Consider the following 20,174-nt stretch of genomic DNA (forward strand, 5'->3'; position numbering starts at 1 on the left):
TAAAAGAGGTCTCGATCTCAATGGGTTTTTTATCTGGTTAAATAAAGGTTAAACGAAATAAATGAATGATTTGACGCTCTATAGAAAATAAAATTAACTTGATCTTCAAGGGGTGGGGGGTGCCCTTGGGGGGTGCGGGCGCTAATATAATGGTAGGGGAAACACTGGCTTTACATCTCAAGGGGAGTCATATTTACATTAGACATATGTGTATATTTCCATACCTTGAAAAACTTGTCAATCTTGGTCAGGTTGATTCTCTTCTTGGCATCTAGTTTGTAGATGTTGCTGCTGTTTCCATCCATGAGGTACAAGCCGAAGCCCATCACCTAAGAAATGGAACACTGGTTACGTATATATTGGATGTCCATTTCTGTGCTCCAGTAAATTGTTTAGAAGAGTGGGCACGTAGAAAGCAATTGTCAACCAATCTATGCTTCTTCACTTCACTTACTTTGAGCAGCATGTGTTTCTCGTTGGGAGTGAGGTACATCTTGTTCTCATAGTAATCGACACACAAGTTAACAATGTCGGCCAGCAGCTCCTCGTAACCGTTAATCACCTCCAGCTGCTGCTGCAAAGACTACACACACAACACAATAGATTTAATATTCAATTAGCATTCTATCAGTCAGACTATAAACTCAGTCTTCACACCTTAATCACTATGATCTTCAGTGTTAAAGTCTCTTTGCTTAACAGGATGTACAGTCTGAAAACTGGAGCATACTGTGTGGCTTTGACCTTATCAACGACAAAACCGCAAATAACGGGTCTATTCAAAACACCTTGGCACCAAGAAAATAGCAGTTTTAAGTCAAAATAATCGAATTATAATAAGGAGAATGAAGGGGAATGGTGGAAAAGGTATTCAGATCCCTTACTTAAGTAAAAGTATTAATACCACACTGTGAAATTACTCAACTACAAGTAAAAGTCCTGCATTCAAAACTAAAGTAAAAGTACAAAAGTATCAGCATCAAAATGTACTTAAAGTATCAAAAGTGAAAGTACTCTTAATGCAGAATGGACCCACTCAGATTGTTTTATATATTCTGAATAAGTTGAGTTTTATTATTATTTTATTGTCTTATTGTTTCATTGTTTTTTATTTATTACTATATTTGTGTATGATTTCATTGTATTTTAATACCTGTACAGCAGTTTGGTCAACTGAGGTTGTTTTTAAATATTCTTCATAAATAAACTTTGACATGACTTGACTAAATATATTATTGGATTATATGTTAATTTTCTCAAGATAGGGCTCATTTTAACTACTAAATATACTGTTATGAGGTTTAATTTACAAAAATGTCTAATAAGTTGAAATGTATCATGTTCTTTATGTTGAATCTCGACCTGAACAGTAACTAAAGCTGTCAGCTAAATGTAGTGGAGTAAAAAGTACAATATTTGCCTCAAAATGTAGTGAAGTAAAAGTAAAGTCACATAAAATGGAAATACAGTACAAGAACCTCAAAATTGTACTCAAGTACAGTACTTGAGTAAAGGTACTTAGTTACATTCCACCACTGATGAAGAGTATAATAAAAATCTGACCAACCTGAGTGATTTTGTTGTGGTTTGCCAGGAACATGGACAAGTTCTGAGACTCCTGGATGGATGAAGGCTCAGACATTTTTCTGAGGAACTGTGCAGCTCTGTGTGAAAGCAAGAAACATATTTATTAAAAACCTGACACCAAGCTGACATTAAGGATCTTTCCTCAGTCAATCTAACACAGAGGCTTTCAGGACGCCTCATCGTGGGGGACGAACTTTATGTCAAAATATGTCGTCTTGAGAGTTGTAGCGCTAACACACTGACATGACACATATTTTAAAACTCAGCGAGACTTCCAGGAGATACAGCCAATTCATTCATTGCAAATAAACCTTCCTGAATCCGCTTAGAAATCACAGAAAACAGACATTCCTTGAAGCTTAACATGACATTCCCAATAACTTGCTAAAGAATCATTGTTTTTAAGTATGCCAATAAAGACATAGTAATCCAGTAATTGTTGTACTTTTAATGGTGCAAATTAGACAAAATGTAAACAATTGTACATTTGAAAGAAGAAATTAAAAAAACAGGCCTTAAGTTTGCAATAAAATAAATCAAACAATTGAGGCAATGAATATAAATTAAAACAATGTAAATATGATTATATAAATGAGTCCATACATTTCATTTTAAAAAGGACATTTTTTTTAAATAACTACTTTTATTTATTTCAGGGGACTTTTATTTCATAATTGCACAATTATTTCCCTTAAATAAATACATTTGGAATTATAAAATAAAAGTCCCCTGAAATAAATATATCCTTAAAAATTTTATTTTTTACATTAAATCCTTTTGTTATTTACTAAATGTATTTATTTATTTATATTTACTTACATATGTAATGCCTCATTTATTTAATTTTGAATTTAATGGGTTAATATATTCATCTCATAGGCATGTACATTTATTTAACTATGTTGTCTCATTTGTCTATTTATATTTACATAACTTTTTTTTGGTCATATTTATTCATTTATGTATTTATTCAATACTGACTTCATAGGCATAGCATACATTTTTAGTTCACAGCTAAATCAGTGAATCCATGGCATCAAACTTCCTGTTTATGTCCCCATATATATTGGAACTGTTGCTCTAAAGCATATTTTACACACTATCTTCTATTAATTCATATACAGCTGGTCACTATTGTCCCTGTATAAGAAGCCTGGACACCTGGCGGGGGCGTCTGGTCTGGTCAGACACAAATACTGTTAAAGCAGTGAGGTGTCAGAGGACATGGAGAATCCGTCTTCATGGATGCTGAGTGATGCTGCCATCTAGTGTCTGTTGTGATAATCAGGTAAAGGTATGTCCATTTGATTTGTGCAGCCCAAATCACTTGCTTCAGGAAGTTTTACAGTCTGTACAACCTGAGACACCATGTTGATTTTGATCCTCACCACCAACAAAAAACAAATAAAGACCCTTTACTGAGGGAAACAATAAATCAGGTGTGTGAATGCATGCAGTTTAACTTTCAGTATCCCATTTCATGATGCGGTCCCGTTAATGTCCCGCTATATTGACGGAAAGATCCATGCCGGCTTTTCACCGTAAGGCGTTCATAGTGATCCTGCGAAGGTGTAATATTCATGCCCATTTATAGTGCAGTCTGGTGTCGCGGAACGGGGGGGTGGATAGTGGGAGGAGACGATAGTGGGAGGAGACGATAGTGGGAGGAGACGTGGGAGATAGTGACGTGCGACAGAGCAGCAGCAGTGCTGCACAGTAACAGTGCTAATAGGCTACACAGTTAGCTCTGTAGCAGTACAGTGTGTATGTGCTGCAGCAGGATGTGTTCAGTTAGCGATCTCAGTTTGTTTATTCGAAGCACCAGACACTCAGTGGACAGTTAACGATACTGGTTTGTTTACAATAAGCGCCGGACGCTGTGCACAGTTGGCAGCAGCGGCGCAGTTGTTGTGCTGCTGAACTGTGATTGAATGACTGTCGGACCAAGTAGGAGGCGATTGTTAGACGTCACACATGACGTCAAATATCCCGCTTTTAATAAAATTGGTGGAATCACTTGATCCCAGCATCCCGATAAGGGCGCGTTCATAGTGGAGGCGAGACGGTACAGAGCCGTAAATGTCCCGGCATGAAACGTCACTATGAAAGGGCCTAGAGCAGCGGTACTCAATAGGTGCTCAAAGTTCCAAACATTGGCAAAACACTCAAGATGCCATTTCTCTCATTACGCACTGTTTCACACTGACACGCTTTGAATGTCAAATAGGTTTTCATTACACTTTGATTCCTGAGACCTTAATATGTTTGTTTACCAAAGGACTCTATGGAGTTGTTGATATATTTTTTTTGTAAAACTGATTGCTAAACTGAACATTTGGTTTAATTTTAGCATGCTTGATTCTTAACCCCCTCCTGGTTTCATGACAGGGGTTGTTTCTTGTTTTATTTCATATTTTATTTATTTAATTTATGTCAAAATAGAAATTATATTTTATTTAAGGTCATATTTTTGTTGTTCTGAATAAAAAGGACATTTTCTTTTGAATGTGGCATGTGGCCGGACCAACCTCAATAAATGGACCTTAGAGTCATTGAAAAAAATCTTTGTGGCCCTTCAAGATTTGTATTGGAGTACCCCTGGTTTAGTGTCTCTGAATACCGTTTATAGGCGGAGTGGTCGTTCTTGACGCTGCATTTCATGTTCTTCAGCTCGTCCAGCACAGCGAACATGTTGATGAACTTCCCGAGGGTCAGCAGGTACGCCTCGGAGACAAAGTCTTTTCTGCGTTCGGTGTGACAGAGACGACGGACTTCTCCGCAGAAACGGTCGATTGCTGTGCGCTGGAACAGAGAAAGAGCACAGAATCGATAAGGTGTTTTTTGTCCAGTAGACAGTCAAGGACGAGTCCCTGCTGCATGTAGAATGTAAATCACCTGGAAGTACATGAAATTCATCAACTTGGTGACTTCTGGCTCCAGGACTTCCACCGTCTTCTCGTAGATCTCCACTCTGTTGGGCTGCTCGTTGCATTTCACCTAAGAGAGAAAAAGAAAGAGACAAACAATAAGACGGATGAATTGTGAAGGTAAGCAACATCATCATCTGGAGATTATTTTCTGGAGTAAGTCTTTTGTCTACAATAACTCAGAATCTTGTTATAAAAATACCATATTTATATATACATAAGAGGCATATTCAAATTGAGTATTTGTGCCACTGACAGTTTTAAACCCAAAGATATCTAATTTAGTGATATTACAGTGATACATAGTTTTGTCTCACACATATAGTGATACAAATGTAATCTGAAGATCCAAAAAATTCGAGAAGCAAGAACAATTTCTGCTCAGAAAATGACTAAAAGATTCATAGACTTTCATAGATTAATCATTTCAGCTGGAGTGCTGAAATCTCTAAACCTAAATCCTACCTATGTATTTATATTTACATTATTATTTTTACCTACATTATTGCAAAATAATTTAATTTAGCAAAATTAGATTTATTTTTTATTTCTGTCTTAATATCAGCATGTCAGTTATCTGAAAAGCGTTTGAACTGCACTAACTTGTATGGAAGGTGCTATAGAAATAAAGGTTGATTTACTGGTTTACATGTGATGATATAGGAAGTAATGAAGTCATTTACCTGTGGTATGGCACGCGAGCAGCTCCTCCAGGTGTAGAGCATGATGGCGTACTCCTGCCCCTCCTCCAACATCACATTCTGATTCAACAAACAAAACCAGTCAGTGTCATCGATAACAGGAGGTCGCCAGGTCATCACACATATCCAGACTGAATCCAGACACAAAACAACACCCACACAGAACATAAGGAAAACACCATGCATGCACCATTGCTTCTTTTCTAAGCCTTTTCTATTCCCAGTATGGGCAGGGAGGTGCTTTGAAGCCGGTCCAGCCTTCATACAAAGTGCTGTTTGATTCAGACCTGGAGCAATTATCCCTCACTAATTAGACACAAAGCCCACTATTCCTGTGATGAGATGGTCCAAAGCGTCCGTTTGTCCCCAGGCCGTTTGTTCCTGGGCCTGGATCCTAGAGGCTGCCTGCTAGACAATACCACATGGTCTGGAGGGACTGGCAGGTCCCTTAGCAGATCCTGTTCACAACAAGTCCCTGACCCCATTATGGCGGATTTATTTTTCAAGTAATTACTGAGGTCGAGAGAACTGAACACTGAAAAATGAAGCACTAATCAGGGATTTCCCAGAAATGTGAGCCTCCCGCTGTACCATGCTGGAGTGGACGGTGGCTTGCTCGATGTATCTGGCGATGCCGGTGACAAACGCATTTCGGTCCTCAAAGTTGGTGTTGAAGTTGGGCTGTGGGAAGACAGGAAATTACATGTTTTAAAAAAGGACACTATTAAGGCATGTAACATTCTTTTGTTTTATCATTCTTTTTTATTCATTTCAGTTCAGAATGGACATTACATCTTGAACATTTTTGAACGTACAGTGCATCTCAATAAATTAGAATATCGTAGAAAAGTTTATTTATGTCAGTAATTCAATTCAAAAAGTGGAAATAACACATTATATAGATACATTACACACAGAATGAAACATTTCATGTCTTAATTTATTTAATTTCTTCTAATCATAATGATTATGGCTTACATTTAATGAATACCTAAAATTCAGTGTATAAATACATATATATAAAAGTATGTTTAATATGGAAATGTTGGCCTCTGAAAAGTATATCCATCTATATACACTTGGTTGGGGCTATTTGGCTTGAACTACTGGAAATTGACTTTTCTATGATATTCTAATTTATTGAGATGCACCTGTATATGAAGATACTTCATTTAATGTAAAAAAAAAAGTACAAAAGACAAACAAAAAACATCACATTTAAAGGGAAGGGGTAACCAATGATTTAAAGCTTTCCATACCTTTACTTTTGCTTATATCAATTCATCACAACAATATGCAGTGGAGTATGTCTCTACTTATTCTAAGGGTATTGTGATGTGTGGCTCAACATAATCCAGGAAACATCCCCATATTTATTGTAGTTTTTGCTGATCCTTTCAAAGAGTATCATATATTTTCAAGTTTGAGAAAGTAAAGTGCATCCTTTACCCAGTGTGTAAATGTTGGGGGGTTTGTAGTCTTTCTATTTGATCAAAATCTATTTGATTGTGCTCTATTTAGACCTAGATGATCAGGTGCAACACCAAATAGCCAAATTAAAGGGCATGGTGAGATTGGCTGTCCCAGGAAGCCTGACATTGTGCCAAAGATGGATGAACAATAATGGTCTAATTTTAAGGCATGTATCATTCTGATGTATATGAGCTGAGTGGATACATTGCACAATGTCCGAGGCTTCAGTCTGGAGCTTTGTTGCATGTTACACCACTTCCCCATCTCTACACTGTTATACTGTATACTGTAATAGTGGTCGTATTCTATGTAAATGCAGCACATGAAATGTTTCCGTCTGTTCCACCGGCACAACGGAAATAATCAAATATAAACTTCACACAAAAAACACATGTTGACAACAAGGCTATTACAGTTAACGAAAACTAGAATTGAAAAAACATTTTCATTAACTGAAATAAAAATAAAAACGAGAGTTTTACTGAAACTGCATTGTGTGGTTACAAAACTAAGTCAAATTACAGTGAAAACATTCTTCGTTTTTGTCTTGGTCAACTTTTTTCATACATAAACCTTTAGGATTGATATGAAATCAATTTCATCCATCTGATTTTATGAGGTAATAAACTTACTGGGGCTGAGATGGATAAGGCAAAGGAAATAAAGGCAACATTTATTGTGACTCTTTTGAATCTCGGACCCAACAAATACCCCATTACAAAATAACTAAAACCAACACTAAAACTAATAAAAACTCAACTAAAACTAAGCATTTTCAGAAAAATGAAAACTAGCAAACTCACTCTAAAAATTAATCAAAACTAACTGAATTTGAAAACAAAAATTCACAACAAAATTAAAACTAAAACTAATGAAAATTCCCAAACTATTGTAACCTTGGTTGACAAGTGGCCGTATAAATATTTAACTAATGCATCTAAAGTAAATTAGTATGAAGAACGATGTCTGTGGTCAGATAAAGCATTATCATCAACTAACTGCAGGCAGCAGAGGAAGTACGCTCTATGACACTACACAGATGATTAGTGGTCGGGCCTAAATGCAGCTGTCAGCACTGACCTGAAACATGACGGAGGAGGGGAGGGGCTCGATGCACGGCTGCTGGTCCGGGAGCGGCAGCTCCTCCAGCAGGTCCACGTTGGACAGGGCATCTTCTAGAGTCACTGTGGACGCCATGCTGCTGCAAAGGACAAAAAGAATCATGATTACAGCTTTTGCAAAGAAAAGCAAGCCCTGTAGTTGTTATTACAAAATGAAGCACGGCAGCATTTATGCCCAGGAAATATCAAACGACAGAGACCAAACTTAACTGCACTGTGGTGTTTGCTTTGTTTTAGTGGAACAGTGGAAGACATGACAGAGACTTGTCAATCACCCTCCAGCATACACTGCTTTATCTACTGTTTAACTCTAAATGGAACCACAATTTACAAAATGAACATCATGCTTTAAACTAGCAATTGCGACCATAAACTTATGATAATGTTTACTGAGGTTAAAAAAAAGTAGAATCATTTTCTGATAGACCTCTATAGAACCTGACTCCTGTGGACCTGGGGAGTCTTCCCATGCTGGCCATTAGAAAGAATGCAGGAGGTTTAAGGAACTTCTACATTTGTTTCACTGTTCAGACCCTGAGGTTGTCACTTGCTTCATCCTAAAAAACCCACAATCTCCCACTAACTATAGAGAGCCAATGACTGCAGCTGCAGACAGAGCACCTTTGGCTCTGAAAAGGAGCTTCACAAAGTGTTTTAGGTTCCCCTTTGTGCAATCTGCTACCAAGCTGCTTCCTCACTGTCAACCAACATCAAGGTCAGTGCTGAATCATGAAGCCTCGGCACTGCTGAAAAAAAAACAGACTTAATAGCCATCTGGCATTTGCTTGTCATGTATCTGTATTAATCTGTGTTATTTTTTTCAACACATATTTCCTCAATCAGACCATAATTTTGTTTGCACATTTTACAAACCTTAACAATTTTTCACTTACTGAGATGTACTGGTGCATCTCAATAAATTAAAATCAAAATATCATAGAAAAGTTTATGTCAGTAATTCAATTCAAAAAGTGGAAATAACACATTATATAGATACATTACACACAGAATGAAACATTTCATGTCTTAATTTATTTAATTTCTTCTAATTATAATGATTATGGCTTACATTCAATGAAGACCTAAAATTCAGTGTCTCAAAAAAAAATTGAGAAAAGTGTGTCCATCTATATGCACTCAATACTTGGTTGGGACTATTTGACTTGAACTACTGGAAATGGACTTTCCATGATATTCTAATGTATTGAGATGCACCTGTATGTAATAAAACAGGTTGAATTAGACAGGAGTTTCCTGGCTACGAGTTATCAATTTGTATTGTATGTTAAAAATAAGAACATGCATTCAACAGGCTATTTTAGATGCAGATTATTTCAAGAACATACACACTGCATGCAGTAAACAAATGAGATCAAATGCAAATAGATTAGTATTGTATTAGTTGTGGTATGCTTTGGTTTGCATTCTCACACTGCTGCTGACTGCTGACTTTCGGACGTCACTGACACCGAACAATCAAAAAACCTATTGCAATCAGAATTGACGGTGGGTCAAACAATCCACAGCGACTGACGACCAACACAAAAGCTGGTCAGTCACTGTGAGCGCAGGCCTGGGGTCAGGGGAGGTCACTGACCTCCTGCTCTGCAGATGAAGAACAGCACAAAGAGGAGAGGGTCTATATAATCAAAGGGCTGCTGCAGGATACGGACATCTGACACACAGTGACGCTTTGTCACTTTCATGTCTTTGTCTGCCCTTATAAGATGCTCTGCAACTGGGTGGCTGATAGCAATACTCATTGTCTGCTCGATCTTGTGATGAAGACTTGTGATAAGAGTTCTTGTATGTCCATATAATGAGAAACGTTCTCAAAATTATGAGTATTTCAACTCAATGACTTAGTATCTCAAGCTATTGAAAGCTTTTTAAACGCAATTACTTAGTCAAAACTATGTCAAAATGAAAGACAGTCAATCATTGTATTGACAACGTTAATCCTTATTTTGAGACACCAAGTAATGATTCCAAGAAAGTTTCTCATTATAATGACCTGCAGGTAGGTCTGGGCGATTATATGATCACTAGAAATTTCAACTCGATTACGGTGATCCGCTGTGAGCATATTCACTCAATCAAACAGGTCGGAAATGTGCGTGACAACAGCCAATCAGGAAAGTAAACAGAAAGACCGAACGTGGAGCTAAACACGGAGCTGAGGGCAGCAAAATAGATTTCAGCCACGACTTGGAGCAATAAACCAGGGAGGTACAGGTGAATGTTGGGAAAGAGCAAAGGAAATTACAATCTATCCAATAGCAGCAATCAAGAGAAAACCAACATTCACAGCACGGCAATTCACACACAGGTATGGTGCATTCAATAGTGACAGCTATGGAGCGTTGAAGAGCGTGTGACATAGGAACACTTACAGAGAAACAAGTTATTACTGAATGAATTTAGTTCAATAAACAAGTAATCAAGACGTTAAAAGCGTGAGCTTTCTAACAACGACAAATCTCACAATTTTTTTTATACCTGCATAAACACTCAGGACTGTAAAGTAGTTCACTGTGTTATTTTATATTTTTCTAGATTTGTTGTACTGTTGAGTAAAAATTGTTTTGATATTTTTCTATGTTTATCTTATTTAATTTGCTTTGTTATTTACGTCATATGTTAATGACATATTGAACTAACTAAAGTAATAGTTTCTTTAGTTTTCAGTACAGATGCTTTAGAACTAGCAGTTTAAAAACAATATAAAAAATCGTGGTAATAATCGAGATCAGACGATATCAAAAAATATATTGTGATCTTTTTTTGCCATATTGCCCAGCCCTACCTACAGGGTCTGATTTCTTTCACAGTGACAGTAACATGTTTCAGATTTTCAGGAGGCTTACATTAAAATATTTTTTATTAGAATTGAAGCAAAGGAAAGCTAATATAAAGACAAATTACTTTATCTCCCGTTATTTTTTTCGAAATATTTGTATCAGTGCAATACACACAGAGGACCTGGATGGCAAATGCAAGGGCAGGCACGCACTCCACAGAGATTTCTACAAAGCATGAGCTCCATGACCAACGTCACCGGCATCAGATTACAAAAGCCAGCTGCTCTTTTGATCACAGAAATGAAGCATAGACAGACATGTTGGTTGGTAGCTGGTTGCTTTAAGATTTCCTTACATTAATGACATTACATGGATAAAGTTTCTTTACAAAATGTAAATATTTGAATCAATTAAATATAACATTAAATATTTAAATGTTATTGTCAAATTTGAAAAGATAACATGCACTATTAGACATAAGCACAAAGGTTTTTGGGGATATCTTTGATGCATTTGCACATGATCTCAATGTTGGTAACCTGCTTCAGTAACCAGCTGCGAGGGGAATAGGGCAGCATTATGGTCTTCCACTATTACCTGAGGAAAATCCTTTTTACATCTGTACTCAGTTAAGAGTGATGAGAGGGAGAACAGGGCAAAAATAATTTGTTGTTTTTTATATAAATAACTGGTATTCATTGTACATTTTGATGTGATTTACAAACTGAAAATCAATAAATATATTTTTTTTTTTTAAAAAGAAGAAGCCTGGATGGGTTTCACTTCTGTTGACACTAGGGATGGGCGTTTGGAAGAAACCTGCCGACTCGAGCATCTATAACGTAACGATCAATTAATCGATTAATCGATGCATGCATACATACTGGATGCAAAATAAAAGACGATTGTAACACAGATGGTGATACTGAAAAGTTGTTTTCGCCCCCGAAGAGGCATGAGGTTAGTTTTTTACAGTAATCTTGCATATTTAAGTGTGTTCTGTGTTTAAATAAGTTCTGGATCACATTAAACTCAGTAATTCATGCTAGCAAGGTTTATTACAGGAAGCTAGTTTTGTTCAAATTAATAATATTGTATTCCTGTGTGTTTTATAATTGTTATTGCAACTTTCAATTTGCAAACTGCAGCTTTGTCCAACTTAATTCTCAGCTCATTGGCTTATTGACGTACGGCCTCAGAACTGAATGATCGGCTGTGTTTCAGTTCAGTGAGTACTGATACGCAGTCATAGATCAAATAAAATTTAAAAATACACAGAACGATTAAAAAGTCCACGTGATCGACTAATTTCTTAACGACCATTAATCGATCATCGATTAATTATTCCCATCCCTGGTTGACATGCTACTGCCCTGAGTAGGGCTACTATGCAATCCAAAATCGTTGCACTAACTTTTGTGATATCTGTCTGATACGAACCGTTCCATGTAAACTGTTCATTAAAACTCAATAGTTATTTGAGAATCAAAACAGTAATACAAAACATAACGCTGTAATACACAAATATATTTTATCAGAGCCCTAACCCTGACAAACATCAGAAATGTATACACAATGCAAGTTAGATCCTAAGTTTGACATGTATTCATTGCTTTGGCTCTGTACTAAAGCACAATTAACTTAAAATAACACAATGACTGAGCTTCAAGTGCTGACGGTTAGCAGTTCAACTTCACAGTCCTCATACTTACTGTGTACAGACAGTACGGTAAGTAATGCAACAAGTATTAAGTAAGTGAACAATACAAAAAGGTTGAACTGTAGAGGGTAAAAATAGGTGTGGTTAGTTAACACATAGCTCTTCAAAGGGGGAAGGAAGTGAGATGGGATCTATGTAAAGCAGATATCAGAATGTGTCTCATTAATGATTCAGCCAAACGTCTTTTTTTAGTTTGCCAAACTGAACTGCAAACAGCCGAATAAGCAGCATAACAGACTGCAGATTAGTCGACTTGGTGACAGAATAGGGAAGTATGAATCACAGGCGATGAGAGCATGTGATGCAGTCTACTTCAACTCAGGGAACGACTGACTGATGTCCCAGAAACTGAAAGTAACCAATCGAACCCATTCACACACAGTTTTAGATCTTTAAAAAAAACGTTACATTTTTTATTCTTAGGAACTGAGATAGAAATGTAGAGAAAGTGAAGATAACACAAAATAGCTATGCCAAAAGTCTACAGTAAGCACAACTGTTGAGCTAAAGGGTAAACTTCAAGTCAGGAGAGAAACTAAAGTCTGTTATTAGAAAAAAGGAACCCCTGTGGGGTTTGCTTTGGTGCACAGTTCCTGTTAAGACTCTCCTCTTAGAAGAGACAGACAAGGCACCCTAACCCTAACCCAAGGCAACAAATTAGACAAGGCATGCCTCTTAAAGAGTTAATTTAGCCTGTCAGGTTGTTGTCTCATATGCCCACTGTTTTACACCATTGGTTAGTGAGGCTTGCGCCATAATTACACATTAAGGAGCTTAAACCACCCTAAAGTAGGTTATCTAGGTGTGCCAGGCAGAGGGCAAACACAGGCACTACCACGCAACAGTTATAATCACACCAGTGGTTCACTCAAGGCCCTGAGCTCTTTCTGAAATCACACAAAGGACTTCAGGTGACAAGATCAAATAACAACATTGACCAAGAGGCATAAAGTGTAAAAAAAAATGTTTTAAATGACAAACAAAAAAGAAAAACTACTTTAAGATAAAGAAATAGCCACTATGAAAACTGTAGCTTGGTCTGAAGATTATCTACACCGGTGGCAGACAAAAGGAAAAGAAAAGAGAAAATCTCCAAAAATCAAAGGCATTTTCCCCATAAAACACAATCAAAGTTGCATTTTTTTTATTGCGTGTTGCGTGCAACTTTTCAAGTTTGATGGACACTCAACACAGCAGTTGACTGAAAATATGAGTTGATCAACACATATTTTTTGCCAGTTTTATAGTTCTTAAATGTGAGAATTTGATTATTTTCTTTGTCACACATCATGACTGTACAATTTGGGAAAAAAAACTGCGATTGTTTTGACTGACATTGCAATTGCAATTTGACTCACAATATCTTTGCATCATTATTCTAATTATCATTGAAAATTATATTAAAATGATGGAATTTTTGTTGTGAGGATCTCTGACCAAAAAATATTTTTTTCTGCAAAATCTTATTTGTAGGCCAGGATATCTTGTAGCAACACAATACTAAATTTACTTTGACACACTTTTTGCATTGAACCAATTTTTTGTTTGATTATTGTGTGTAAATGCCTCCAAATTTCAAACATCAGGGGTCAAAATTCATTCATCCTTTATCCTTAAATGCTTATCCAGGCAAGAGGCGGGGTACACCCTGGACACATTGCCAGACTATCACAGAGCTGACACATAGACACAGACAACCATTTATGCTCTCATTCACTCCTACGGGCAATTTAGAGTCACCAATTAAACCTAAGTGCATGTTTTTGGACCCGGAGAGAACCCACGCTGACACGATGAGAACATCCACCTCAAAATCCACAAAGAACTACCCCGTGAAAAAACATTTCATTATCCACCCTGATCTAGACCTGTGATTTCCAAGAAATAGTTGTATCTAAGCTACTGCCCCAAGTGAAGGAGTTCAAGTAGGATCTTGTCCATGATTAAGGAAGCTAGAGATGGACAAGTGGTTTAGTGTGGCATCTTCTGTAATGCAGACGTTGTACAAGGCCATAGTGGTGAGGAGGGAGTTGAACCCGAAAGCTACATCCCTTGATTTACCAGTCAAACTACATTGTGACGCTGGCCTAAAGTCATGAGCTACTGAAATGAGTTTTTTTTCACAGGGTGGCCGAGCTTTAGATAGGGTAAGGAGCTCAGACATTAAGGGTGCTTCCACGACAGCCCAATACCCGGAATTAGGCGGGTCTCACTTGCCGAAACGCCCCTAATTTGAATATGAGTCGTTCTGAGCGGTCCAGACTTTTTTCGGCCCTGTGGAGGGGCAGGACCGTTTTTCTCCCCTGAAAAAAGCCTGGTTGCTGATTGGATAGAAGGCTAAGCAGGATGTGACGTAGTACTCGACGCCACAACAACACGCACCATTTGTAAAAGCTGGTGAAGCAGTGTTGCCAACTTAGCGACTTTGTTGCTATATTTAGTGACTTTTCAGACCCCCTTAGTGACTATTTTTCAAAAAAGTGAGTGGCGACAAATCCAGCGACTTTTTCTGGTGCTAAAGGAAACGAGGCTATACGGATGTAGCTCAGCTTAGAGCCACTGAGGTGGTTCACGTATCCGATTAGGATGCTTTCTGGGCGCCTCCTGTTCCAACATGTGCAACTGTTAAGAGGCCCCAGGTAGACCAAGAACACACTGCAGAGACTATATATCTTGGATGGCTTGGGAGCTTCTCTGAGTTCTCCAGAAAAAATTGCTGAAGAATGAGACGTCTGAAATACTTAACAGATAAATAGATTGATGGATGAACGGATAGATGGATAGATACTAGAAGACTTGTACCCCTTAGGGTTTTTCTACAGTTGCAAAGAGCTACATTTAAGGATTGTCGCTCAACAAATATAATAATAATAATTTGATTTTTTTAAAATGTCAGCCAGAGTCTGTGCAGCAGTTATTAGCTGGTGGAGTGGCAGCATCAAGGTCCTGCCCATACACCGGCACAGTCAATCATGACATCACTCCTCGTATTCATAGCTTCAAATAACGAAATAAAACCACTTTACAATAGGCAAAACACATGAACAAATATCAGTGTGACAAGTACTCTCTAAAATAACTTCATTTATTGTTTGTTTGGGAAACAAATTAAAAGTTAAAGACAGGTATCCCAAAACCCCAGCAGATTAAAAAGAAAAAGGAAATTATATGCATGACTGGAAACCCTATGAGTAAGTGGAAATATATATTTTTAGTCATTTGTGTGACCTTTTATGGTAGGTTCTGAACAGCAGCAGAATTATCAACAGCATGGCTGTCAGTGTTCAAATGCCACCAACTGTTTAAATATTTGACACTTGTATGATATCTGCTCGAAACAAATACCAGGAAGATCACACTTATCATAGATGTTTTCACACCTAAAGATACAACAGCAAGCCACAACATTCCTCTGAAGTGAGATTTTGACCCAACAGCAACAATATGCAAATATGGCAAACAGAAAACAGAAAACTTTATAGTTGCCATGAAAGTCCCCATGTGACTTCATCAGGTAGTTAGATCACTCAGTGCCAGTTTGCCACCCTGACGGAAACTGTAGACGTTTCTCGAGATTGAGGTGTGAAATCACTCAATGTGGAAGAATATCACAGTTAACACCTCAGTGAATTGTCTATGTAACTCAGTTTTTCCAATGCAAACAAATGGTTTCTCCACACTGCATGTCATCTAGATTCTGTTAAAAGTTTGATAAGTGATGAACACAGATACAGTGGGAAATGGAAACCCACTATTTAGTTTCAGTGGCTTCACCGCTGCACTACATTGAGTAGTGAACATAGAGTGAACTGGGTTTATGTCATTTTAGGTGTGTTTATTACACCTGCTTTACTGCGTAGAAACTGAACCACATGAAGAAAAAACAGCACCACTTTCACCAAAATACCAAAAGATGCGGTTTAACCTACAACATCACCACGCATCATCTTCATACTTCCTTCCTTCCTTCATTCTCTCATGTCCTCAAATCAAACTGACAAGCAATGCAGCAAAAGCAATGCAATAAAGTGAAAGACTCTTTATCCCATTTAGAGGACCACAACTCTTCAAGTTTGATGGACACTCAACACAGCAGTTGAGCTGCAACTATGAGTTGATCGACATATTTTTTTTGCCAGTTTTATGGATCTTAAATGTGATCATTTGATTACACACACGTCATGACAACAAAATGAGAAAAATTGTGAATGTTTTGACTGAATCACAATATGTTTGCATCATTATCCTATTGAAAACCATATTAAAATCAATATCAAACAAAAAAAAATGTCTTAAGGTTGCAGAATATTATTTGTAGGCTAGGATATCTTGCAGAACCACAATACTAAATGTACTTTGAAATATATTTTGCATTGAACAAATATTGTGCCTTTCTGCCACATGGATAATTTCATTAGAATTTAATTGTGCGGCCCTATCATGCATGGTATTAAATGAAATGGCTTTGGACTATTAGTCAGATAAAATACACAATTTAAAGACATTGCTTTGTAACGTTACACTGTGTAACTTACCAGAGCAGGTGTCCCTATATTTTGACATTTTATTTACATAACAGTTAATTAAGAAAGGTTTAAGCGATACTTGAAAAAAACATTAGTAGCAGCCCTAGAGTGAGCTGGAATTTACAGTGAAAAGCTGGGCATGTGAATGCAACATCAGGAGGGTGGGGATACAGTCTAGTTCCTGAACGCAACTATCCAGTAATTCCCAAAGGAACAAACAGAAGAGGAAAATAAAGACATAAAGACTCGTTCAGTTTCACATTGAACACTCGCTGACAGTTGATAAAAGTCGAATAAAAGTGTATAACTTTGACTTTTGATAACGACTTCGGTCCTACTGCGGTTATCACACCTGATGAACACATAGCTCTCTACTACAACTCACAACTAGTGACAAAAGTATCCTCAGACGAAGCCAAGACGGAGAAAACCTTCGATATTAGTGAGAAAACGTGTGGAAAAGCCCTGGAAGTCCTGCCTTCAACATGAAAGTGGTAATGGCTGTATCCCTGCTCCGTGCCGTGGCCTGAGATTAGTCACAGCTCGGGCCTGTGAGCCAGGAAAATGGCTTTGCATTGCAACAAGCTGTTAACCTCCTCAAGCTTATAACTCTGAAGTCCATTTGATACAAGTGATTGTTTTTAAAACGGGAAGTTTTACAGTAAGGCGCTAAGAAAGGCTACACCCGAAGCAACGCCGCTCAACTTTTTTTTCCACCGTGGGTCAGTTAACTTAGCTGGAAATACACCATGAAACCAACTTGGCGACCAGTCATTCGTACTCACCCGGAGTTGTTGGTTAGCAAGGAAAACTTGTGCGGTTATAAAGGAGACTAATCCGCCATTTAGCCCGGGTGTTGTGTCCCTCTGGTGACTGAGAAAGTCCTCAATCCAAGTTTTTTTTCTGTCGTCGGCCAGAGGAATCTTTCCTCGGTCGGTGTTATTATCATGGGCGGGGGAGGGAAGCAGAGCAGGGAGTTCCTGTCCCTCAAACAGGGAAACTCAACAGGAAACTCAGCTCAGTGCTGCGGTGCGGGTCTTCTCCACCAGGGCGACCAGAGGCTGCGGAGGATCAAGGTGAAGTCAGAGGAATGTACAGTGAGAATCTGCCCGAGGGTATGGAGGGTGATTAGTGCCACATCACGCTCTCCCGCTGCACTAGTACAGCATGGGGCATGGACCCAGTGGCGGTTCTAGACCAATTTTACTGTGGAAGCCAAGCAGGGGCCAGTGTTTAATCAAAGGGGCATATTAAAAATCGTCAAAAATGCTATTTAAGCATTCAAGACCTTTATTTTAGCTAAAAGTCTCATATTTGGAAGAACTACATTGATTGAAGCAATAAGACTTACCAACATTAACAGTTCTTTTTGTACGACAATGACATTTCTCATTTTTGTGCACAATTATTTTATTTTTTTATTTTTAAAGCGCAGTACAGTGAGAATAATCGTATTTAGCTCCTTACAAAAATTCTGAATTAACTATAACCAGTGATGGAAATTTATTCAGATCCCTTACTTACTGCATTCAAAACTTACTGAAGTAAAAGTACAAAAGTATCAGCATCAAAATGTACTTAACCCTCTAGAGTCCATGAAACCACCTGCACATTACTTCTTCATGACGTGACAACATAAAAATGAAGCAACATTGAGTCATGCCATCAGCTTCCCTCTAAAGTTCTGGCTTTAAACTCAACACCGGATTTATTTTTTTTTAATGATATTTGGCCAAGTAAAACCGTAGATAATGTCAAATATATTTTGTATAAAAATATAGAACTAGAGATTATCCTCGTTTTACCTGTTATATGTTATATATGCAACCTGTGTTCATATTTGCAACATGTACATTTTTGTGTTTTGAAACATTATTTTCAAGATCAGATTTTATGTTTTCCTTTGTTTCTTTTGGGTTCAACATTTTGATCAAGTAAGTCAATGTTAAATAATAATTCAGGACATGTAGGTGAGGTAACGCTGAAAAAACTGATACCAACATGGCATGGTGAAGATTTTTTAACAGATTTTTTAGCGTAAAGTATCAAAAGTAAATATGATATATGAATATGAATAAATTATTACATTATTTGTATTGATGCTTTTTTATGTAAGCAGTGTTTTAATTTTATAAGGACTGGGCTCATTTAACTACTTGATATACTGTTATAAGATTTAATTAAATAAAATAAAAAGTCAGATAATTGTAGTGGAGTAAAAAGTACAATATTTGCCTCTTCATGTAATGGAGTAAAAGTATAAAATTACATAAATTGGAAATACTCAAGTAAAGTACACGTACCTTAAAATTTTACTTAGGTACAGTACTTGAGTAAATGTACTTAGTTTTTCCATTTTATGTACCTTTATACTTTTATTCCACTACATTAAGAGGCAAATATTGTACTTTTTACTCCACTACATTTAGTTGACAGCTTTAGTTACTTTTCAGGTCGAGATTTAACATAAAAAAAACTGTGTAATCACTTACCAGTCATGGATTGAACTTGTTGAAATAGTCTAGAATAGGTTGCCATATTTAATATATTCATGTTTTCTCCCTATGATTTTTTTTAATTACATCTTTCAGCAAAGTTGGTGTTTCATGCTATAATAATATATTTAACAAATTTACTAGTGACCCACTAGTGCTTCATTAGTAGAAGGTGAATTCTACTGTCAGTATTAAAACACTGATCCAGGGTTCTGATTTCCAGTAAACTCCATGTTAGCATGCTGACTGGGCTTTTTCAGGAGCGGGGCTTAAAGGCACAGGTGCTAAAACATTGCATACATGTTTATTCAGACAGACAGCATGATGAAAAAGCATGATTTTTTATTTTATTTTTTATTAAAACATGTAAACATGTTCATTGTCAGTAAGCACAAGTCACCCATTGGCTGGAAATAACCAAGGTCAATACTGCTGTAATTTAGTTTCCATTACCCTGTAGTTATTGTTTTACCCAAATAAAGCAAATCAAGTGAGATTTTATTCTGCTAGAAATATCTTGAAATATACAATAAACATAAATGACCGTTAACATCAGTTGTGTATCGATTCTTTCGTCACAAGGACTGTCTTGTAGGCTGCAGGTATCAGGTGCAATATGTTTGGCAGTGGTGGAAAAAGTATTCAGATCCCTTACTTAAGTAAAAGTATTAATACCACACTGTGAAATTACTCCACTACAAGTAAAAGCCCTGCATTCAAAACTTACTGAAGTAAAAGTACAAAAGTATCAGCATCAAAATGTGCTTTAACCCTCTATGGTACGGTGTTTTTGAGTGATGTCATACTTTAAAAAAGAGGGAAG

General features: G+C 37.2%; 1 protein-coding gene across 2 annotated transcripts in view; it reads right to left on the reverse strand.

The window, feature by feature from the left end:
- Positions 1–17,987, reverse strand: part of cyfip1 (cytoplasmic FMR1 interacting protein 1) — a 50,525-nt gene extending 32,538 nt beyond the window's left edge. The window contains exons 1-9 of one of the 2 annotated variants that reach the window (XM_059340638.1): positions 17,642–17,987; positions 7,769–7,886; positions 5,807–5,896; positions 5,198–5,275; positions 4,483–4,584; positions 4,208–4,389; positions 1,568–1,664; positions 455–583; positions 225–329 (exon numbers count right to left, since the gene is read on the reverse strand). In XM_059340638.1, the coding sequence (XP_059196621.1) occupies positions 225–329; positions 455–583; positions 1,568–1,664; positions 4,208–4,389; positions 4,483–4,584; positions 5,198–5,275; positions 5,807–5,896; positions 7,769–7,885 (900 nt within the window). In that variant the 5' untranslated portion in view covers position 7,886; positions 17,642–17,987. Of the gene's footprint in view, positions 1–224; positions 330–454; positions 584–1,567; positions 1,665–4,207; positions 4,390–4,482; positions 4,585–5,197; positions 5,276–5,806; positions 5,897–7,768; positions 7,890–17,641 lie in introns of both variants that reach the window. The other variant, XM_059340637.1, reaches the window with a different exon arrangement.
- Positions 17,988–20,174: the final 2,187 nt, after the last annotated feature.

Source organism: Centropristis striata, chromosome 9 (assembly GCF_030273125.1).
Source record: "Centropristis striata isolate RG_2023a ecotype Rhode Island chromosome 9, C.striata_1.0, whole genome shotgun sequence".
NCBI classification, from domain to species: Eukaryota; Metazoa; Chordata; class Actinopteri; order Perciformes; family Serranidae; genus Centropristis; species Centropristis striata.